This window comes from Trachypithecus francoisi, unplaced genomic scaffold (genome assembly GCF_009764315.1).
Source record: "Trachypithecus francoisi isolate TF-2019V2 unplaced genomic scaffold, Tfra_2.0 Lachesis_group3, whole genome shotgun sequence".
NCBI classification, from domain to species: Eukaryota; Metazoa; Chordata; class Mammalia; order Primates; family Cercopithecidae; genus Trachypithecus; species Trachypithecus francoisi.
In genome coordinates this window covers 11,510,352-11,530,555 of record NW_022681468.1, presented here as the reverse complement: position 1 = coordinate 11,530,555, position 20,204 = coordinate 11,510,352, and the positions used below count along the sequence as shown (strand labels likewise).

Sequence of the window (20,204 nt, the reverse complement as noted above, 5' to 3'; positions counted from 1 at the left end):
ACCAAATAAAAAGAGGGACAGAAATACAAGGTGAAGGTCAACTGCATGGGCCCATCTGGGACGCACCATCCTGCATGCCCTGACCCAACCCTGGCTTCCGTCCTGCTGAGGAGCTTGGTGGGACTCTCCCTGACCCCATGGCCCCACCACAAGCTCCCCTACCCCGTGGGTTTATGGGACAGATTCTCCTCTGTGCCCCATCTTCTGCCACCTTCTTCATCCCAGGGATACAGAACATAGAGGCAACCACTGTGACATGACATCACCACGTTCTCTGGCCTCCTGGGTAGACAGTCTGTGACTCACGTGGGCCTCTTCCTTCCCCTGAGTCCCATTCTCCTGCCTTCTGTCAGGAAGCCTCCCCGGGGTTCTGTGGTCAGGTGGTGGCAGCCCCGTGACCAGAGCCCTGGTGTGTACACTCTCAGCTCAGGCCTGTTGCCACTATCCTGTTCTCCACCAAACTTACAGAGAAACCTACAGGGCAGTCCAGCTGTGCAAATATCCCCCTCAAGGCTGGACTGCGCCTCCCTCCCCACCCTACACTCCTGCAGGACCCCACAGTTCCTACACGCTGTTCTCAACCTCACCATACCCCTGTCCTCTCTGTACTGAGAACTCCTAGTGTATCCCATTCACTCATCCCTCCATCCCCAGCTCCCAGAATTTCAGGAGGACTCGACAACTGTTATTTGACCAAAGGACCAGGCTTCCAGTGGGTAAGCCCATTTCTAAAGCAGGTTCAAAATGTACCCCAGGCAGAAAGACACCCTTTGGAGAAGGTTGGGCTGTCACACATACAACAAGCATTTCCTACTGTCATCACCAGAAGCGTCTTCTACTTGTCACGTGCCCTGGGTCTAGGTTTAGAAAATACAGTTCCTAACTTCCTACAGGAAATCTTCCAGATTGCCGTATTCTGCATAGCAGCCTGATGCTTGCTGACAAGGACACATTTCCTACTCCGGCCTCACCCCACCAACCTGATTCCAGCCTCCTAGGCCACTATATTCACATCTTCCTGCTGGAAAGAAGAGTGATCCCTTGTACCACAGATGTTGGGGTTTTCTTCTGGATAGAACCAGACGTGGGATAACAATGACCAGGCAAGTGTGGGAGGCACATGGCAGTGGTTCCAAGACAACGCCTTAGTTCTGGGATGTGGGGGCATCTTGATGGTTTTCATCCTGGGCTGCTGTTCCAAGGCAGAGTAGCTGACTTTAGCAAAAACATCTCTGACACACACACACACACACACACACACACAGATACACACAAAAAATACACATACACGGCCTGGTGCAGTGACACACCTGGAATCCAAGCACTTTGGGAGGCCGAGGCGGGTGGATTACCTGAGGTCAGGAGTTCGAGACCAGCCTGGCTGACATGGTGAAACCCTGTCTCTACTAATAATACAAAAATTAGTCGGGCATGGTGGCGAATGCCTGTAATCCCAGCTACTCAAGATGCTGAAGCAGACGAATTGCTTGAACCCAAGAGGCGGAGGTTGCAGTGAGTCAAGACCGTGCCATTGCACTCCAGCCTGGGTGACAAGAGTGAAACTCTGTCTCAAAAAAATAAAATAAAAATAAAAAACACACATACACACACCCCTTTTCTTTTGCTGAGAGCATTTTACTAACACTTTCTCCATTTCTATCTTCCTCTTTTTCTACACTGGGCTGGATGATACACAGTTTTGATTTTGTGGGTACTTCTTTGCCTCAACTACTCAGCTGTTCCCTTGTCCTGCAAAAGCAGCCATAGGCAATATGCAAATAAATGGGTGTGGCTATGTGCCAATAAAACTTTATTCACAAAAAGAGGTTGCGGGCCAGATTTGGCCTGTGGGCCATGATTTGCAAATCCCTACTCTGATAGAAAGAAAGTAGGAAAAGAAGACCTAGAAAGAAAGAAAAAGTCCAAGATTTTTTGATGCTGCACTTATGATTTCTGATGCTGCCTCTAATTCCTTCTGTGACTAACGCAATCTACCACTGTTTAAACAAAAAAAAAGAAAAAGAGGCATGAGGAAAGAAAAAAAAATTTATAAAAAGGTTTCCATGGGAACGGGGAGTTCACTTTTAATGGTTCAATCACAAAAAAGACAATTACTTTATTTTTCTCTCTTCCCCTCAGACATAGGGCAGATGTGATCTACGGCTTGTTGGGCAGAGGGACTTTGTCCAGAGCCTCAGCTATTCCAGTGAAAAATTAAATGCCAGAGTGTTCCACAGGTCAGGGAGGGCAGTTGATGAAATCTGGGTCTCTTGGGCAAAGGGTTGATTCTCCAGAGCTGTAGATCTGGTAAGACAGCCGCCTCTCTCATGAGGCTGTAGGGCCAGCAGGCAGCTCTGGGCTGCTCTGATGCAAAGTCGTGGCTGCTGACACCTGATTCAGTGGTGAAACCTCTTCCTAGCTCTCCTGCCAACTGGACTGAGGGCTTCCCTCTCCCTGCTGAAAAGCCATTTGCGAGATGGGCTTCTGTTTGACCTGGCCCCTGAACACTCTTGTTCCTTGGTACAAACATACATGGGCGGAGTCCAGAGCCCCTTGTTCATCCTGATCGCCGGCTGGCCACTAAACCTCCCTAGGTAACTTCAACTTGACAGCCAAGGACAAGCCAAGAATGGACATCATTGACCATGTGTGCTTGGTAGAAGTGAATCTCCAGCACTCCACAGTGAAAAGAATCTAGGATGCAGCCAGCAGTGCTTACTAGAGCCCAGAGTCACACACCAGCCATCACTCATGCATGCCAGGGAATGGAATGCAGACAGCTTTAGGTGGGCACCTGCCCAGGCCCGCCACTCCCTGACCACCTTCCCAGGGGTGGATTTGAGCCCCAGATAAACCAACCCTCTCATTTTGCAAATGAGGAAACTAAGGAACAGCAAGGGAGAGAGATTTTTCAGAATCTCACAGCAAGTTGGCAACAAAGCCAGGACCCTGGCTCAGGCCTTCAACCTTTGAATCTTGGCTGTGGCTTCCCCAGCTGCACAATGCTCCACCTGGAAAGGCCCCTCGAGAAAAATCCACACCATGAGATAGGGATGGAGCTGGCACTAGAACATGGCCTTTTGCCTGTAATCAGGAATGAACTCAAAGCCCGTGGCCTGAACCCAGCCACAGCCAGGAAGACACTTTCTACAAGATGATTCATCCCTTAGAACCAAGCACATAGCCCCAGGGGTAGTGCCCTGGCAGGTAGTTCCTTGACATGAAACCTGTGCATTTGGTTTTCTTTGAGTTTTTATATAGAAACCTTCGGTGCACTTGCTGTGCCCTCTAAGAGCTGGCAGAGGTGGGAATGGGAACAGTCCCCACTTGCCTTCATCCCTTCTCTGGCTGCTGGATAACAGTGACCATGGCAGCATCCCACCCCACCGCTGCGTGCTCCACTGCTGTGTGAAAGGAGGGTCTAGAGATAGGGAGGTAAAGATGAGGTGATAAGGAACTGGAGGGGCAGGCTGTGGGGGCAGGAAGTGTTGGGGAGTTATGGGAGAGAAGGTTGGCATGGCATCCTGAGCCAGGCCACAGGTGACCTTGAACAGCCAGTCAAGGGGCTTGGACTTCATCCTGTAAGCCAGTGCAACCCAGCCTTCTTCTCATGGTGACATGGGACCATGTTACTATTTGTCCTGGGGTGGACCAAAGAGCTGCCCAGGCCCCCACTGTGTCGCCCTTAGCTCACGGGTTGGGAAGCTCTGCTGTAGGTCACAAAACCTACTGGTGGCTTTAGCAACAACATGCTGGAGTGGCCGGGTGGTGGGTGGAAAGCAGTAAAGAAGTCAGTCACTGCGGAGTCCAAGCTCGCATGAGGAACACCTGCGCCTGGGCCTGAGCCAGTGGAACAAAAGGAGAAAGTGGGCCACATGGGCCGGGGCTGATCCTTCTGAAAACGTGGGCCCTGCCCTGCCTCTGAGCCTGCCTTGAGGGGATTCCAATAATTTCTCTCCCTTCTGCACTATGCAACCCAGAACCTACGCAGTCAAGTTTCTGCTTGGCCTTCAAAGTCCAGGTCAAGAATTACAGCATCAAACCCCAAAAGTACCAGAACGACAGGGGATGGCCCAAAGCAGAACTGACCTCTGCACTGCTAGAATCAGAAAATTCAATCTCCAGTCTGGCTGGGTGCCCATGACAGTTTCACGCTCCTGAAAGGCAGAGACTAGAACCAGCTTTCATTCCCCAATGTCTGCAAGATGCTACGTGCTCGACACACATGTGCTAAACTGCTCAGAGAAGGGCTGTGGGTTTCTTGGGTGGTGGAGGCTTCCCACGTGAATGGAGTCTTCTTTAAATCCTGGCCTGACACCCCTTTTTGTCCAACAGTACAGTGATCCCCAGAACTGGTGGAATACTGAGCTGGACCCCGAGGTTCAGGCAAACAGGGAGAGGGGGCAGCCAGAGTAGCTTGTCTTTGGAAGGACACCGGAGCCCTTGTAGCCAACAGCCAGGCAGGGAACTAAGGCACAGACCTATTAACTCACCACCTCTAACGTCAATTCTAGAAAATATGTCCCTGCCTTCCCACATGGCTCCAAGGAAGCGGGGACCACCTGGCAGAGGCTGCCAGCATCCTGCAATTCTATCTTCTCCTCTCCAAAAAGGTCAACAGCTTGGACCACCCCCGTTTCCTTGCAAGAGACCCTGTGAGGGTGGCACAGGCAGTCTGCCCAGAGGGACGTGTCCATGCTCTGCCAGAGGGCTCCTCCTTGACAAAGGTCTTTTTGAGCTACGCATGTGACCATATCCATGAGAACTGCAACTGCTCAGCCACAGGAAGGTGAGCGGCAGGCCTCTTGGGAGGGGCCCCCACTCTGCCCAGCTCACCCTGACCTCCAAAGACAGGTCTGGAAATCTTCATTCCAATGTTTTTTGGGGGATGATCTATGACATCACAATCATATTGCATGGATTTCAGAATCCCACTGTTCAGCGTGAGAGATAAAAGCCTCGGATGAGCAAGTGAGCAGAGCCCAAGATACATCTAAGTCAACTTAAACATATGGATATATGAAAAGATATAGCTCTATTATAAAACTGTTCTTCCCTGAAATGTAATATCCCAGAGGCTGTAACCTCAGGGCTACCCCTCATTAATGACCCCAGGATCACCCCATCCCGGGCCCCAAGACAGTCAAAGCTTTCTGAAAAGAATCAGGAATGCCTGACCCTGACAGCAGCTGCTGCCTGCAGATGGAGGCCGGGAATCCTTCTCAATCCCTATGATTACAGATCCCTAAGATCCCATGGTAGCCCTCCTTCCATCGCCACGACAACTGCGACTACCTGTGCTGTAAGCAGGCACACAGCTTCAATGGCAGCCCCTCTGCCTGGACTCCTCCTGCCTCCCTTAACTTGACTATCCCCTGCACTGAGTTCAGAAGAACAAGGCCCCTGCTTGTGGCCCCCAAAGCCAATCATCCAGGCACATCTGGGGCCAGCTGACATCCGACAGCCAGTTATGGCAGATGCTCTAAGCTCGGCGTGGAGCACCTTCTGGACTTGGCCCTTTGGCTGAGACTTCCTGAGTACCACAGGAGCAAAGAGAGAAAACGCCTATTAAGCATTCGGTCAAGAGACTAACGAAGGGAAAAATCAAGAGAAGACAGATGCCTGCCCCACTCCACTCCCCGCCTCTTCTCAGCAATGCTAAGCAAAGCACAAAATCCAACACGGTAACTCTACAGTGCTAATGCCCCCCCAAAGACACGGACAGCTTCATTCATTCATAACAGCCCCAAAACGCACACAACCCAAAGGACCCTCAACAGGTGAATGGATCATCAAGCGGTGGTGCATCCATACCATGGAATAGCACTCAACAAGAAAAGGAAGTCCAGACACAGTCGAGAACACAGAAGAATAACACCAGCACAATGCTGAAAACCAAAAAAGGCCAGAGTACACACTGTGTGATCCAACTGTATATCAGGTTCTAGCGGCAAAACTAATTTTCAGTAATGAAGATCAAGTTAGTTCCCTTGGTGGTCAGGGGCAGTGTTACTGGCTGCGAAAGAAGATGAAACCACCATCTAGGTTACTGGAAATCTACACCTTGATCTGGGTGGTTGTTACATAGATGTACCCATACATACAGCTTTGTTGAACTTAAGAATAAGTGCACATTTAAACATATACATAAATTTAAAAGTTTATTTTTTTAATGGCAAAGCCTGTTGATGCTTATGTTGTAACTGGCATTTGCCTAAAAGTGAGGACAGTTCACTGGGAGCCCAGGGAGAGGAGCCTACTCAGTGAACTCCTACCCAACCTCCAGGACCCATCTCAAATTGTCCCTATTCTGTGAAACCTTCTCCCACTGTTCTGGTTGTAACCTAATGCTCATATTGTGGGGCATCTCTTCACAACAGTCAATCTTCTCTAAACCAGGAGCTAATCCTAGAGGAATGCAGGAACTTGTTACACCAAGCATTGGTTAGTATGTGCTTATTAAACACTCAATGATTGCCTAAGAAAGACAGGTACACACACACCCTGACAGTCCAAATAAGACCGCATCTCAGTAGACACTAATGCCCACTCCCAAAGAGGATGTCAGTTCTTCTCAGGCAACAGGATCCAGGCACTTGGCTTATTATCAAAAGAGATCACTTTCAACAACCCCAGCCCAAGCCTCCTCCTTTAACACAAATCACAGCCAGAAGAGATCAGACGGGCACAGAGCAAACTCAGTTTTCAGTGTCCACCCCAGGAGGCTCCCCACTCCTTTTGAGGTCACCTCTGCCAGTGCTGTCCTTGCCCAACCTAGGGACGGGGCAGATCCACCTAGGCTCCCAGGAAACATTCAATCAGGTGTAATGTTTAAACTTGACTGCTCAGCCATCCCTCAGCGGCTGGGGCTCTCTGCCCTCCAACAGTAAAGTCGCTGCCCTCACTGGGGGAGGGCACCCACAGCCCCATCGCCTCTCTGCCCAGGCCTCCCAGCTCCTAGCCACTCCTAATCTTGAACTCTCTAGAAACCCAAGCCTGCAGGGGAAGCAGCTTACAGAAACTTCACCTGCACAGGTCAATGTGGGTGAAGAAGGGCCAGAAGTGGTGTTTTGTCTAGTTCTGCAAAGTTCACACATTTAAAAAAAAAAAAAAGAAGCTGGAGATACAGCTCCATGAAGAATAGTTCTCTTTTGGGTAGGTAGGTTGTGGGGGGGAAATTATGGGTGACTTTTTTCCTTCCAATATTTGTGTGCTTTCTAAGTTTCCACATTGAATAAATTCTTTTGAAAGAGAAACACACTTCATGTGTGGCACCGCCACCCCCAGCCACTCTCCACCACTGGAGTTTCTTTTTCACCTCTTCTCAGCTACCTCCCAGGTAGACGCCTTGGTCCCAATGTCCTGTGCCCAGGCGGGGTCGGAGTTGGGGTGGGGGGGCTCTCGCCCTCTCCCCATTTGGAGTCCTGATCCTGCAGGGGAGAGGCAGCTCCCTAAGCAAAGAGGCCGCTGGAGTTGGGTGCTTGCCTGACCCCGCCGATCCGATCCGCACCCCTGGCACCCTCTCCCCAAATCACCCCCCTGAGGCGCCGCCCACCATTCAATTCCCCTTGCCTCGAAGGTACTTAGGAAGTGCGCGAACTCACACACACACACACACACACACACACACAGAGTCGCACTGTCTCCTCCCCTCCATGACCTGGGCCACCGCCCCCAACAACCCACGTACAAACTTCTCCAAACTCGCAGCGGTGGCTGGAGGGGGTGGTGACCTCCCCCTAATGAAAATGAGAGCCCTCTCCCCTCAACGCACACACGTGTAGCGCCCCACCCCCTGGGCAACTGTAAATCTGGCCGGAGCTGGCCGCCCTGGGGCTTGAGGGCGGGCGTCCAACCCCAGCCTCCCACCCCAAGGCAAGTGACAGAAACAACTAGCGGCCGGCGAGCGGGGGCGGCGCGGGGGAGTTGCCAAGTGTCTGAGCTGCGCCCCGGGCTCCCCGAGCGCCCGGCCGGACGATCCCGGGGCGAGCCTGGGCTGCGTTACCTTGCAGGTTCTGCACTCGGATGTCGCTGATCTGCCCGATGAGCTCCTCGCGTTGGAACCAGTCCCACTCGTGTGCAGCCATGAAGCGCGGGCGGAAGGGCCCGGGCCAGCGCGGCGCGGGCGGCGGGCGCGGAGAGCCTGGCGGGCGGGCGCGCGAGCGGCACGCACCCGGCGAGGGCGCCGCGGAGCTGGAGCCGCGGCGGGCGCGGGCGGGGCGCGGGCGGGGCGGGCGGCGCGGTCGGGGCCGCCCCCGCCGCGGGCTGGCAGCGAGCGAGCGCGGGGCGGCGGGTGCGGGGCGCCGGGCTCGCGCTCACTCCCCCGTGCGGGGGCGGGGACCCCGGGGGGCGAGGGGCGGGGCAGGGCGGGGCAGGGGCGGGAGGCTGGGCCAGGCCAGTTTGTTTTTTTTTCTTTCCGGGGTGTTTGTTCGTTGGATTGTTTGGTTACAAACCGGTGGTGATGAGGCGGGTCCCGGCCCCCAGATTGTGATGTCTCAGGAGGCGGTGGGCCAGGTGACGCAACCCGGGTCTCAGTACCTGGTCTAGGAGGCAACGCCTCCCTCCTGTCCGGGATAAGACGCCCCGTCCGCGGGTTCCGTGTCCCCTGCCCACTCTCGAGAGGCAACCCCCACTTGGAGGGACCAGGACCCGAGTCCTACCTATCCCCGAATCCTGGGAGCCCTACGTGGGGAGCGTCGAGGGCCTGGGTCGGGGGTTATACTAGTGTAGAGGTAAAGTTGTGGGAGTCTCCAAAGTGGCGGTCTGTGGGGGAAGGGCCTTCTTCGTTGGTTTAGATACCAGGAGCCTTTTCCGGTCCAGTGATGTGACTCCAGCTGCTAGGAAAGAGCAAGAAGCAGGCCAACTCCTAAGACCTGGGGGACGCTGTGGGGTCTCTGGTCACCGAGTCTCCAAGTGACCGTCCCTGGGGTCACTTGAAATTACTGAAAATGCCAGGACAGAACTTCCTGTGGAAATTACTGAAAATGCCAGGACAGGCCTTCCGGTCCCCTCCCTCCCCACCTCCACTGTTGAACTCTAGAGAATTCCAGGATCTTATCTTGTTTGGGGCCCACCATGTGGTTTACACTCCTTAAAAGTGAGACCCTCCAGTTACCGAATTTGCCCAGGGCTGAGGAATTACTTAGGAGCAGGAAGTCCCAGCCCCCTGCTCCCAGCTCAGCGCTTGGTCCCTTTCTGTGACAACTAAGACCACAAAGACAATGACTCTAAATATTCAGGGTTCCAAGAGGGGGGAAAAAATGAACAGGGCTCACAGGGCGTTGAAACACATGCACCTAGGTGCATCACTGCTCTGTTCACAGCAATGAATCTGGGAAACCCCGCTGCTCACTCATTACCCAGTAGCTATGGAGGTCCCCGTGAGGGGCAGACCTGTGCCCTTGAGGCAGGGCCCTGAAGGAGAGTGAGTCATCCATGGGGGCAGGGGCTTCGGGTAGCCATTAAACAAGGGAAGGAGATTTCTAAAGTGGACTCCAGAAAGGAGAAAGTCAGTTTGGGTTAAGGAACTGTGAATGGGGGTGGAGGGCAGCTCCAAGGCTGACCTTGGAGCTGAGCCCCGAAGGAGGCGAGGAACCACCACTGGGACAGCAGTTTGGGTGGGGGAAGGTGGCATCTGTGGAGACAGAAGTGGAGGCCCCATCAGGGGCTCCTGGGTGCTTGGGCTTCAGGCAGAAGCTTCCTCCCCGCTGCCTTGATTCTTAATCTTGTGGTCATTTCACACTCCAGGGAGCAGGATCTCTTTCTGCGACGTGTGGAGCCAGTGTGGTAGTAGCAGCCAGGCTAATTTTGCCCCATCTGCTAGCTGTCTCCCTGTTTTTACACTTCAATTTATTTTCCATAATTGCTGTGGGGTGAAGTTGTGCTGAAAACCATTTTCTTTACAGAGCTAAGAGAATCAGCCTTGTTCTCCATCTTAAGACAGGTCACAGGGAATCTGTCTTTAAGCGACGTGCCCTGTGGATGTTAGCTACAGGGATGGGCCATTTTTCATGATGCAAAGATGACTGATCCTGGGAATGGACAGCCACGTCATTTAGGGAACATTATCCAGGCAGCAACAGCTCCCTGGCAGGGAGGGACTATGATCGCCATTGACTGAGCACCAACTGTATACCAGATATTGGACGACTCTCAGCCTGAAGAACTTCTTTGCTTTGCAGTAAGGTGGAAAGAATGTTAGGTGTTTTTCAAAAAGCAATAGAAGCCAGTATTGAGCATGAGGCTGGCCTCTAAAAGGTACTTGAATATTCATTGAACTCATGTGTCAATATCACCCCTGTCTCCTCCAGTGTCTCTGGGCCCCTCAGTGGGTCACAAAAGTCATCTGTGATTGATCTGTGCCCCTCAATCCTGGCTGTACACTTTTTTTGAGCCAGCAGTGTGGAGCTGCCGCAGGTCCTTTCCACATCCAGTCACTTCCAGACCTTTGCTCAATTGCCCCCTTGAAACGTCCTTCCCCTGCTGCCTGCACTTCCCCTTTACCTAGCTTACTGCTGCCTGATGATGTGCACCTCAGAGACTTCAACACCACTAGGCCCAGCTGGGTGCCTGTCTTGTACAATTCCCATAATATTAGGTACAATCACATAATATTCCATGAACTCTGCAATTCTGTTTCCCCATAATTGTGTTACTATAACTATGTTTACTTGAAGATTTTCCCCAATAAATTGTGAAGTACATGAAAACAAGGACTGCTGTGTATCTGGCACAGGGAGAGGTCTCAACATTAAATGGGTGGATGAATGAATGACTCTCACTATGGGCCTGAACCCAGAAAGCAGTGGACCAACGTGAAAACACAGTTGACCTTCACGTCCAAGGCCCCAGTACACTCCTGGAAAGGTGATAAAGAAGAAGTTTGCATATGTGCAGTAGGCAAAGCATCTGCTTTTGGGAACCAGGTACATAACAATCTATGATATGTCCCTTCCTCTGGGTGTGTAACAGCCTCCTGGATCGGGAGTTCTGGCTGGGAAAGAAAGGTGTGTGACTTTCAGAAGGAATTAGGTATTTGGCATATTTCATGAATCAACAGTACTCTTTTTCTTTTGCACTTTTTTTGGGGGAAGGAGAAGTATTCTGCCTGAAGGCTTGGCTTCCTGGGAGTTTCCAGAAACTGGAGTTTGTAGAAGTTGACCAATCCTGCTAGAATCCTTGTCATTGTTTAAAACTGATTTCTGCTGAGGGAAGGGACTTGAAGTCAGAGAATTGTAGAGAATCCCCGAAATGAACCTTAAAGATCACTAAGTCTAACATCTCTTCCCATGTAAGGGCTTCTAAAACATGGTCCAGACAGGTCCAGATTCCCTGCAACCTGTCTCATGATGGATGGCCAAATGGTCTTCCTGCCTCTGCTTATGGGAACTGATCAATTCTGGCAGGAAACCCAGGTACAGGTTTGCATCTCCTCATCCCAGACCCACTTTGAGGAACAAAAGGACAGTGGGCCGGGCGCGGTGGCTCAAGCCTGTAATCCCAGCACTTTGGGAGGCCGAGACGGGCGGATCACGAGGTCAGGAGATCGAGACCATCCTGGCTAACATGGTGAAACCCCGTCTCTACTAAAAATACAAAAAACTAGCCGGGCGAGGTGGCGGGCGCCTGTAGTCCCAGCTACTCGGGAGGCTGAGGCAGGAGAATGGCGTGAACCCGGGAGGCGGAGCTTGCAGTGAGCCGAGATTGCGCCACTGCACTCCAGTCTGGGCGACAGAGCAAGACTCTGTCTCAAAAAAAAAAAAAAAAAAAAACAAAAGGACAGTGAAGATGACCCCAGTGCACCCTCCCAGCCACTTCCAGGAGAGGAGTGTGTTGGGGGTTTTGGCAAGGGAGATGCTGCCTTCTCTGGTCATGGCCTCAAGCCCTCACATGTGTACAACCCTTTAGGGTTTGGACAGCCCTTAGCTAGTGTTCATCTGGTCTTTGCAGTGACTTCATGAGGCCAAGGAGGCAGGGATCAGTTTTACATGGGGCTTAAAGCTGCTAAGTAACCCGCCCAAGATCACAGAGCAAGGCAAAACCAGTCTTTGTCCTGTAGCTCTTACTGCCTACCCGCATCTCTCCCAAATATGACTGCATAAAGGTTCCTGCTATGGGCCAGACTGATGCTTAGCAAGTGGTATTAGTCATATGTTTATGTCGTATTTTTTTAACGTCTTAACTCCTTCAAATCAGAATGCTCACCAGCATATAAAAATCTCTAGAAATTTCAAATTCAGTCCGATTAAGTGATTATAGTGGATCCTAGCTAGACTGACCAATGATTATCCTTCACATGGACCAAAAACATCTCCTGGGCAGGGGGCTTGCATTATGATGTCACCAGGCTGCACTATATCATAAAGATTCCCTGGAATCATTGGTCACCTAGGGTCTGGCCCCGTGCTAGCACCCAACTGTGAACAAGACCCAGAATCCACCTCTGAGGAGGGAGTCCAACTCTCTACAGTGTAGCCTGGCTCTGCAGTTTAGACCTTATGGAAAGGACATCAAGGAGCCTTTGGAGGACATAAACAGGAATCAGATTGTCCCTTTAGTTGTGGTGTGGAGAAGTGATCAGAGGAATGAGGCAGGCTGTCAGGTGGCCCTGCTGGCCTTGGTGATATGGGTGTCAGGCAGTGGCAGCCTTTGCCAGAGGGGTGGTCATGAAGATGGATTCTCTAGCTGTTCAGACAGTAGAATCAGCAGTACCCGGCGGCTGGCTGAGGAATTTGGCAACGCCCTGTCCGTACGCTTTTGCTTCTAGGACTTCTGTATGTCTGTTACGCCCACTATACTGCAAACTCCTCAAGAATGCCTTGTAAGTAGACCTGTCTAACTTATCTGTGCAACACCAGAGCCCAGTACCATGCTGAGCACATAGTAGGAGCTCAGTAAATGTTCGTTGCATACATGAATAAACAAATATTTAAACTTCACCAAGCAGTAACTCCTAATGCTCATTGAGTGCCAAGCTCCTCAAGACAGCCAGGGTCTCATCTGTGCCTTGGGAGTGCTGGCCACCAGCCTGTCTGCTGAGGTTTTCCCGCTAAACTTTTCTCACCCATTGCCGCCTACCTCCAGGAATCCTGTGGGACATAATGCAAAGGCTGGTAGCAGAGAGAGTGCTGTGAGTAGAAAGAATCCAGGCTCAGCCAGGTGCGGTGGCTCATGCCTGTAATCCCAGCACTTTGGGAGGCTGAGGCGGGCAGATCACGAGATCAAGAGATGGAGACCAGCCTGGCCAACATGGTGAAACCCTGTCTCTACTAAAAATACAAAAATTAGCTGGATGTGGTCGCGCCTATAGTCCCAGCTGCTTGGGAGGCAGAGGCAGGAGAATCGCTTGAACCTGGGAGGCAGAGGTTGCAGTGAGCCGAGATTGCACCACTGTACTCCAGCCTGGCAACAGAGTGAGACTCTGTCTCAAAAGAGAAGAGAAGGTAAGAGAGAGAGAGAGAAGAGAAGAGAAGAGAGAAGAGAAGAGAAGAGAAAGAAAAAGAAAAAGAATCCAGGCTCAGGCAAAAGGATGGTGGGTGTGGCGCAGTAGACAGCAGACAGAAGTGGCTACTCACAAGCTGTGTGACCTTGGGCAAGTTCCTAATTTCTTTTGGCCTCTGTGCTCTCATCTGTAAAATGGGGCCCAGTGTCCCTACCTGGAAGGATTGTGTGAGATCAAAGATGTGCATACAGAGAAGAGATGTTTCAGTGAGACTCTTTGGTAAGATTCAGATCATTTCCATGGTACAGAGTGAACAACATTCGGAAGAAAAACTTCCCCTGAACTTGGGAGATTACCTATAAGTAAAAGATGAATATAGTCTCTGAGATTTTATTAATTTTTTGGGTGTGTGTAGGTGTTGGTGGGTGGTTAAAAAAATCCTGCTTCCCTAAGTAGACAGCACCGGATGCCCCAATTTCCACAAATAAAACCCTTCATTTCTCCCAGGTTTGAACAGTCAAAGGCTGCTTCCCTAGAGACAGTTTTGCTAATTTTTTTTTTTTTTTTGCAGACATTAGAACACTATTTAAAGAGTATACATCTCCCAGTGAAGCAAATGATAAACTTTCCCACCTACAAAGTGTGAGAAATTGGCAATGTAAAGATGTGAAGAGAGATAGGATACTATGGAGGGAGAGAAAGCACTGTATATGAGGTATTTGCAACAGCATTGCAGATTTTATATATATATACAAATATATATATGTAATTTTTTAACATTTGGAATCAAAAGCAAACTTTATTGCTGATAGTCCCAGGAAGCTCACACCTATAATCCCAGCACTTTGGGAGGCCGAGGAGGGTGGATCACCTGAAGTCAGGAGTTTGAGACCAGCCTGGCCAACATGGCGAAACCTCATCTCTACTAAAAATACAAAAATTAGGCAGGCATGGTGGTGAGCACCTGTAATCCTGGCTACTCGGAAGGCTGAGGCAGGAAAATTGATTGAGCCCAGAAGGCAGAGGTTGCAGAGAGCCAAGATCATGCCACTGCACTCCAGCCTGGGTGACAGAGCAAGACTCCATCTCTAAATAAATAAGTAAATACTAAAGTGTGGCACAGATAAAATCCTTGAGCCAGCGCTTCAAGCTGACATTCCTTGCGTGGACAACTCAGTTACAACAAATTTGTTGTGCATCTATTAACTTACTGTGCGGCTGACATTGACCAAGAACTCACTGTTTCCCAAGGATTGAGTCAAGCGCTTTGTATGTATTATCTCATTTAATGCTCTCAACAATTCTTCCAAGGAGGTAGTTATCATCCTGATTTTATTGATGAGGAAACTAAGGACAAAAAGTTTGGTAATGTCCCGAAGGTCACATAAGTCATTAGGTTAGCCAAGAAGGAACTGGAGTCCAGATGTTTTGCAGAAACCAAGTCTGATCTTTCTGCTCTGCAGCAGCAACCTTTGAGGAGAATAATTCAAGTTAGAAATTCACTAAGAAATACTTTCAGTCAATTGTTGGTCTTAGGTAAACAAGAACGCAAGGGGCACGTTTTCCCTGTTAGGCCAGGAGCAAAAAGTCTCTCCATTGCCCTCTGCAGAAAGGTTTCTTCTGTGTGAAATGCTGGGGGCATTGCTGCCTCTGACCCCTGAGCATCCCAAACACTGTGGCTATGCTGGAAAAGTATGTATGTTTCCTGCTGTTCAAATTGATTTCAACGTGTAAATTCTAAAACAAAGCAAAAAAAGAAAAGAAAAGAAAAGCCTTTATCCAACCCAACAAAAAGTCCAAATCCATCCTTGGTAGCCAATGTCATCCAAAGAGGACCTCCACCAACCCTTCCCTTCCCACAGGGCTGTGTTGCTCCTCACATGAAACAGGAGAATCTCGTTTCTCCTCCCTGGAAACTGGGCTGTGATGCAAGACAGGTGAGCCCAGAATTGGGGCTTAGCTTGGGAGGGTTCTTGGCTTCATCTGGGAAAGAATACAAGGGTGAGCTGGTGGTGTTAAACAGAAACTTTTACTGAAGCAGCAGTATACAACAGCAGCAGCCAAGGCATTGCTCCTTGCAGAGCAGGGCTACCCCATGGGCAGCATACCCAGAAGAGTAGCTCAGGGGCAGTTCTGCAGTCGCGTTTATACTCACTTTTAATTACATTGCAAATGAAGGGGCAGTTTATGCAGAAATTTCTAGGAAAAGGGTGGTAACCTCTGGATTGCTGGGTCATTGCCATGGAAGGGGGTGGTAACCTTCAGGTGTTGCCATAGCAATGGTAAACTCACATGGCACACTGGTGGGGTGTCTTATGGGGAAGTGCTTCTGTCCCAGCCTGTTTCAGCTAGTCCTCAGTTTGGTCCAGTATCTGAGCCCCACCTTCAGAGTCGAGTCCTGCTTCCTACCTCAGCTGGACTTAATGACTTGCTTGGCTAAGAGAATGTAGTGGATGCAATATTTGGAGGCCCCTGAGGCTGGGTCATAAGAAGCCTTGCAGTGTCTGTCCTAGCCTCTTAGAACACTCACTCCGGTCACAGGCTTCTTCCATTTAATAAATCAGAGAGTGCCATGCTATGAGGAAGCCTAGTCAGCTGCATATGGGGTAACATAGGTCCCACCAGCCCCCAACTGCTTCAGCCATCTCAGCCCAGGAGCCAAGCAGGTAATTGAAAACCACCTCGGACAAGAGCTCATCTTCAGCCCAGCTGAGCTTTTGGCCTGGCTACAGCCCCAGCTATCACCTGACTGCAACAGCATGAGAGATCCCATACAAGAATTGCCCAGCAGAGCTCAGTCAACCCCCAAAATCCTTGGAGAAAATCCATTGCTTAGTTTTAAGCTGCTCAGCTCTATTATGCAGTACTAGCTAACTAGAGCACGATCCTCTCCTCTCCATCTCCACGGCGCCCTGGTCCAGGTCATGGTCACCTCTCCCTTAGTTTCCCTCCACCACCACTTGCCTGTTTCCTTGTTCCCTATGGTGGTCTCCAACCTCACTCTCCAGGGTGATCTTAAAATGTCATCGGAGCATGTCACTCCTTGGCCTCCCTCTGCACATCTCATGAAAATCAGCCTCCTTGCCATGTTCACAGTGCTTGAGAAAGTTTGACCCCTCCTCTCATTAGTTCCCCCCCCTCTTTCAAGCCACCTGTTCCCTTCAGTTCCTCGAAAGAGCTGCTTTATGTGCAAACCATATGACCCAAGAATTTCACTGGTAGTCTGCACTCACCAGAAGTATACAAATATCGGCCAGGCATGGTGGCTCGTGCCTGTTAATCCCAGCACTTTGGGAGGCCGAGGTGGGTGGATCATTTGAGGTCAGGAGTTCGAGACCAGCCTGGCCAACATGGCAAAACCCCGTCTCTATTAAAAATACCAAAATTAGCTGGGTGTGAAGGTGCAGGCCTGTAATCCCACCTACTTGGGAGGCTGAGGCAGGAGGATCGCTTGAACCTGGGAGGTTGAGGTTGCAGTGAGCCGAGATCACGCCATTGCACTCTAGCCTGGGCAACAGAGCACGACTCCATCTCAAAAAAAGAAAAAAAGTATACAAATATATTCCTTGAAATATGTGTCAGGAGTATTCATGGCAGTGTTATTCTCCATAACCAACACAGCCCAAAGATCCATCAGGAGGAGGATGGATAAATAATGGAATACAATTTATCAAGAGGAGGAGAGAACAACATGGATGAGTCTCCCAACCCTAACATGGGGTGAAAGCAGCCAGATACAAAATAGTGCACAGTGCAGAGTCCTGTTGAAAAAATGCTCAAAAACACACAATCTGTGATGAGAAAAGTCAGGATAGTGGTTAGCTTTGGAGGGAGGTGGGAAATGGGAAGGAGCGTAAGGAGTGCCTCTGCCGTGCTGGTCATGCTTTGTTTCTCATATGGGTCTGGTTGTACAAGTGTGTTATTCTCTAGGGGGTAGTTTGCCAATTGTACATTTTCTGGCTGGATGTTCAATAAAGTGTTTTTTTTTAAAAAAAGTGCTATCCTATCTCCTTCCAAATGACTTTCCTACACACGCCTTCCAAATTCTTCCACCTGGAATTTACTGCTTTCTCTTAGTCTTCTTCTGGTTGCTTAGATCTAGCTCAGCCGTCCCCTCCTTGGGGAACCCTTCCTCTGTTGCATCAGTTAGCCTTGGCAGTGGGGCAAACATATGTACAAGCAAAGCACAGTGGCTCAAAGCAGTCTCATTAATTAGCTCATGATTCTGTGGTTGGCAGTTTGGACGGTTCTTACGCTGCTGGGGAGGATGATGCGGGCCAGTTTTGAGGAAGCAAGACATGAAGAAAGAGAATCCTGCTTCAGGGCCCGTCTGGAAAGCTTCATTCGTGCTGATCTGATTTAGTGCTTCATGAAATTGTGTTTTATAAATGCATAAACAAAGAATTGATAAGATTTGTTCTACAATCCAAGCCGAACACACATGTCAGTTACTGTGCTGGGAGCTGGGGACAGATTGATGGAGTAGATTAATGCAGGAAGTGGATATGGGTTCATTTGTTCACTTTTCTATTCCTTTATTTGTGCATTCATTTCACCAACCAACTTTAATGTAGGGCCTACGAAGTGCCAGGCAGCATTCCAAGCCCTGGAATCCAGTGATGAACACGACAGACAAGATTCCTGCCCCCAAGGAGCTACACCTTATGAAGTCCGGCGATGAAGGAGACAGAAAATAAACAGAGGAAAATACACAGCATGCCAGCTGGTGAGAAGTGCTAACAAAAAAAGACACAACTATGTCCACAGAGTCTGAGATGTATATAGGTATGTAGAGTTCAGTTCTACTGGGGCAGAGGGCAGGAAAACTTTCTAAAAGTAAGTACCGTGTTTTGCTTTTAGTAGAAGGCTTGTCAGGGGCTTAATGTGCATTTTTTCTAACCTGTACCACAAACCATGAGGTAGACACCATTTTCCTACTTTGTTGATGGGGAAACTGATGTTCAGAGAAATTGAGTCACTTGTCCAAGGTCACACAGCAGGGTGAGGGTGGCCTCACACTGGTGTGTCCCAAAGGGCATCCGCTGTCCAGTGTTGTACTGTTGGTAGAGGTCATGAGGCCTGATGAAGCCAAGAAAGATAAGTGGATGTTTACCTGGTAGGCAATGGCCAAGGGAAGTGAAGGGAGCCCGGTGAGCAAAGCTACTGGGTGTGAAACTGCCTGGTGTGGTCCAGGAGCTCAGTGTAGCCTGGGGCAAGCATGTGAGCTGGGAGGGAAGGGTGGAGGGCCGAATCCAGAGGGAGAATGGGTTCTTGGTGATGGAGCTATGGCAGGTGCAAGGCTGGGGAGGGACACTTGTAGGCTCCCATTGAAACTCAGCCATCTAGAGCCTGTTTTCCCATGGGCCTCCAGCTCCTCAGCTGCAGGAAGAAGGCTGTATGGTGTTCAGAGCACAGGCTCTTCAATCAGACGGCACAGCCTGGGTATGTGGTGGGCTTAGCAGTTTGCGCTTGTGAGATACAATGAGATTTCTCAGCAAATTCTGCGTCTCAGCTTTGGCTTCGTCTGTGTTTGAGTCTCCATCTCATGCAGCTAGCTTATCATAGATCAGTACATTCACATTATTTATTTGATCATTTACAAAAACAACAGCCGGGATTCAAATACCAGCTCCACCACTTCCTCCCTGTGAGGCCCTGGGGATGCAACACATCCACTTGGTACCTCTTGTAAAATGGAGGTGGCAGTGACTTTTATTATTTATTTATTTATTTTTAGACAGAGTCTCACTCTGTCACTCTGGCTGGAGTACAGTGTTATGATCTCAGCTCACTGCAACCTCCACCTCCCAAGTTCAAGTGATTCTCATGTCTCAGCCTCCTGAGTAGCTAGGATCACAGGCATGTGCTACCACACCCAGCTAATTTTTTGTAGTTTTAGTAGCGACAGAGTTTCGCCATGTTGGCTAGGCTGGTCTCAAACTCCTGTCCTTAGGCAATCTGCTCGCCTCGGCCTCCCAAAGTGCTGGGATTACAGGCATGAGCCACCAGGCCCAGATAGCAGTGATTTTTCATGAAGTAATATGTACATGATGTGGAGAGTTTCCTGGCACAGAGTAGGCATGCAGCAAGGACCATGCACTGTCCTTGGGGGCATCTGACCAGACCCTGAGCGCCAGTGTCACTCCCAGGCAAGTGCAAGCGTTTTCTGAAGGCAATATCGCTAGCGAAGGCAGGACCCTGGAGAGGGCAGGATCCCTGGTGAAGGCAGTCCCTGAGGTTTCCAGTGAACTCAGTGCCTTCTATTCAATGGGCAGCTGTTGGCCCAGATGGAGCCGGGGGGTTTCTTGAGCTTGGTTCACAAAGAGAGGAGGGTACTGCATGATCTCGGGAACCAACCACATTTTTTTTGTACAGCTCATTTCACCAATGAAAAGGCACTGGCAACATCTCCTATGCTGATTAGCCACGGCCTCCAGTGCCGATTTAGCAAAGCCATGATTGACCAGATCCAAGGCTCACTGCCATGTGGAGCTGCTTCCTAATTATGTTACTTCAAGCACCCATCCCCAGGATGTACCTACCAGCACACTCATGTACATCAAGCAGTGTAGACGGAGGTGCAGTTCTGAAGACAGTCACCGATACGCGGCAAATACCTATTGTGAGATCCATCACCTGCTCGGTGGGTCTGCTCCCTCTACCACGCCCCTCCCTCCTGCGCCTGGATTGAGGAAGTGGCCCCTCGCTAACTAGTCTAATCTCCTTCAGTTGATCACAAGCCCTGTGAAGGTGGGAAGGAGGC

The 20,204-nt window shown here is 50.2% G+C and overlaps 1 protein-coding gene and 1 long non-coding RNA gene across 5 annotated transcripts in view; one reads left to right on the top strand and one right to left on the bottom strand.

Moving 5' to 3' along the window:
- Positions 1-8,296, bottom strand: part of CLMN (calmin) — a 129,334-nt gene extending 121,038 nt beyond the window's left edge. For 3 of the 4 annotated variants that reach the window (XM_033191449.1, XM_033191452.1, XM_033191451.1), the window contains exon 1: positions 8,006-8,295. In XM_033191449.1, coding sequence (XP_033047340.1) covers positions 8,006-8,087 — 82 coding nt within the window. In that variant the 5' untranslated portion in view covers positions 8,088-8,295. Of the gene's footprint in view, positions 1-8,005 lie in introns of all 4 variants that reach the window. The other variant, XM_033191447.1, reaches the window with a different exon arrangement.
- Positions 8,297-8,543: 247 nt separating this feature from the next.
- On the top strand, positions 8,544-20,046 carry LOC117071132. The gene is made up of 4 exons (XR_004432148.1): positions 8,544-8,732; positions 10,736-10,925; positions 18,016-18,226; positions 19,817-20,046. It is a non-coding gene; the product is annotated as an uncharacterized LOC117071132 (long non-coding RNA).
- The last annotated feature ends 158 nt before the right edge of the window (positions 20,047-20,204 follow it).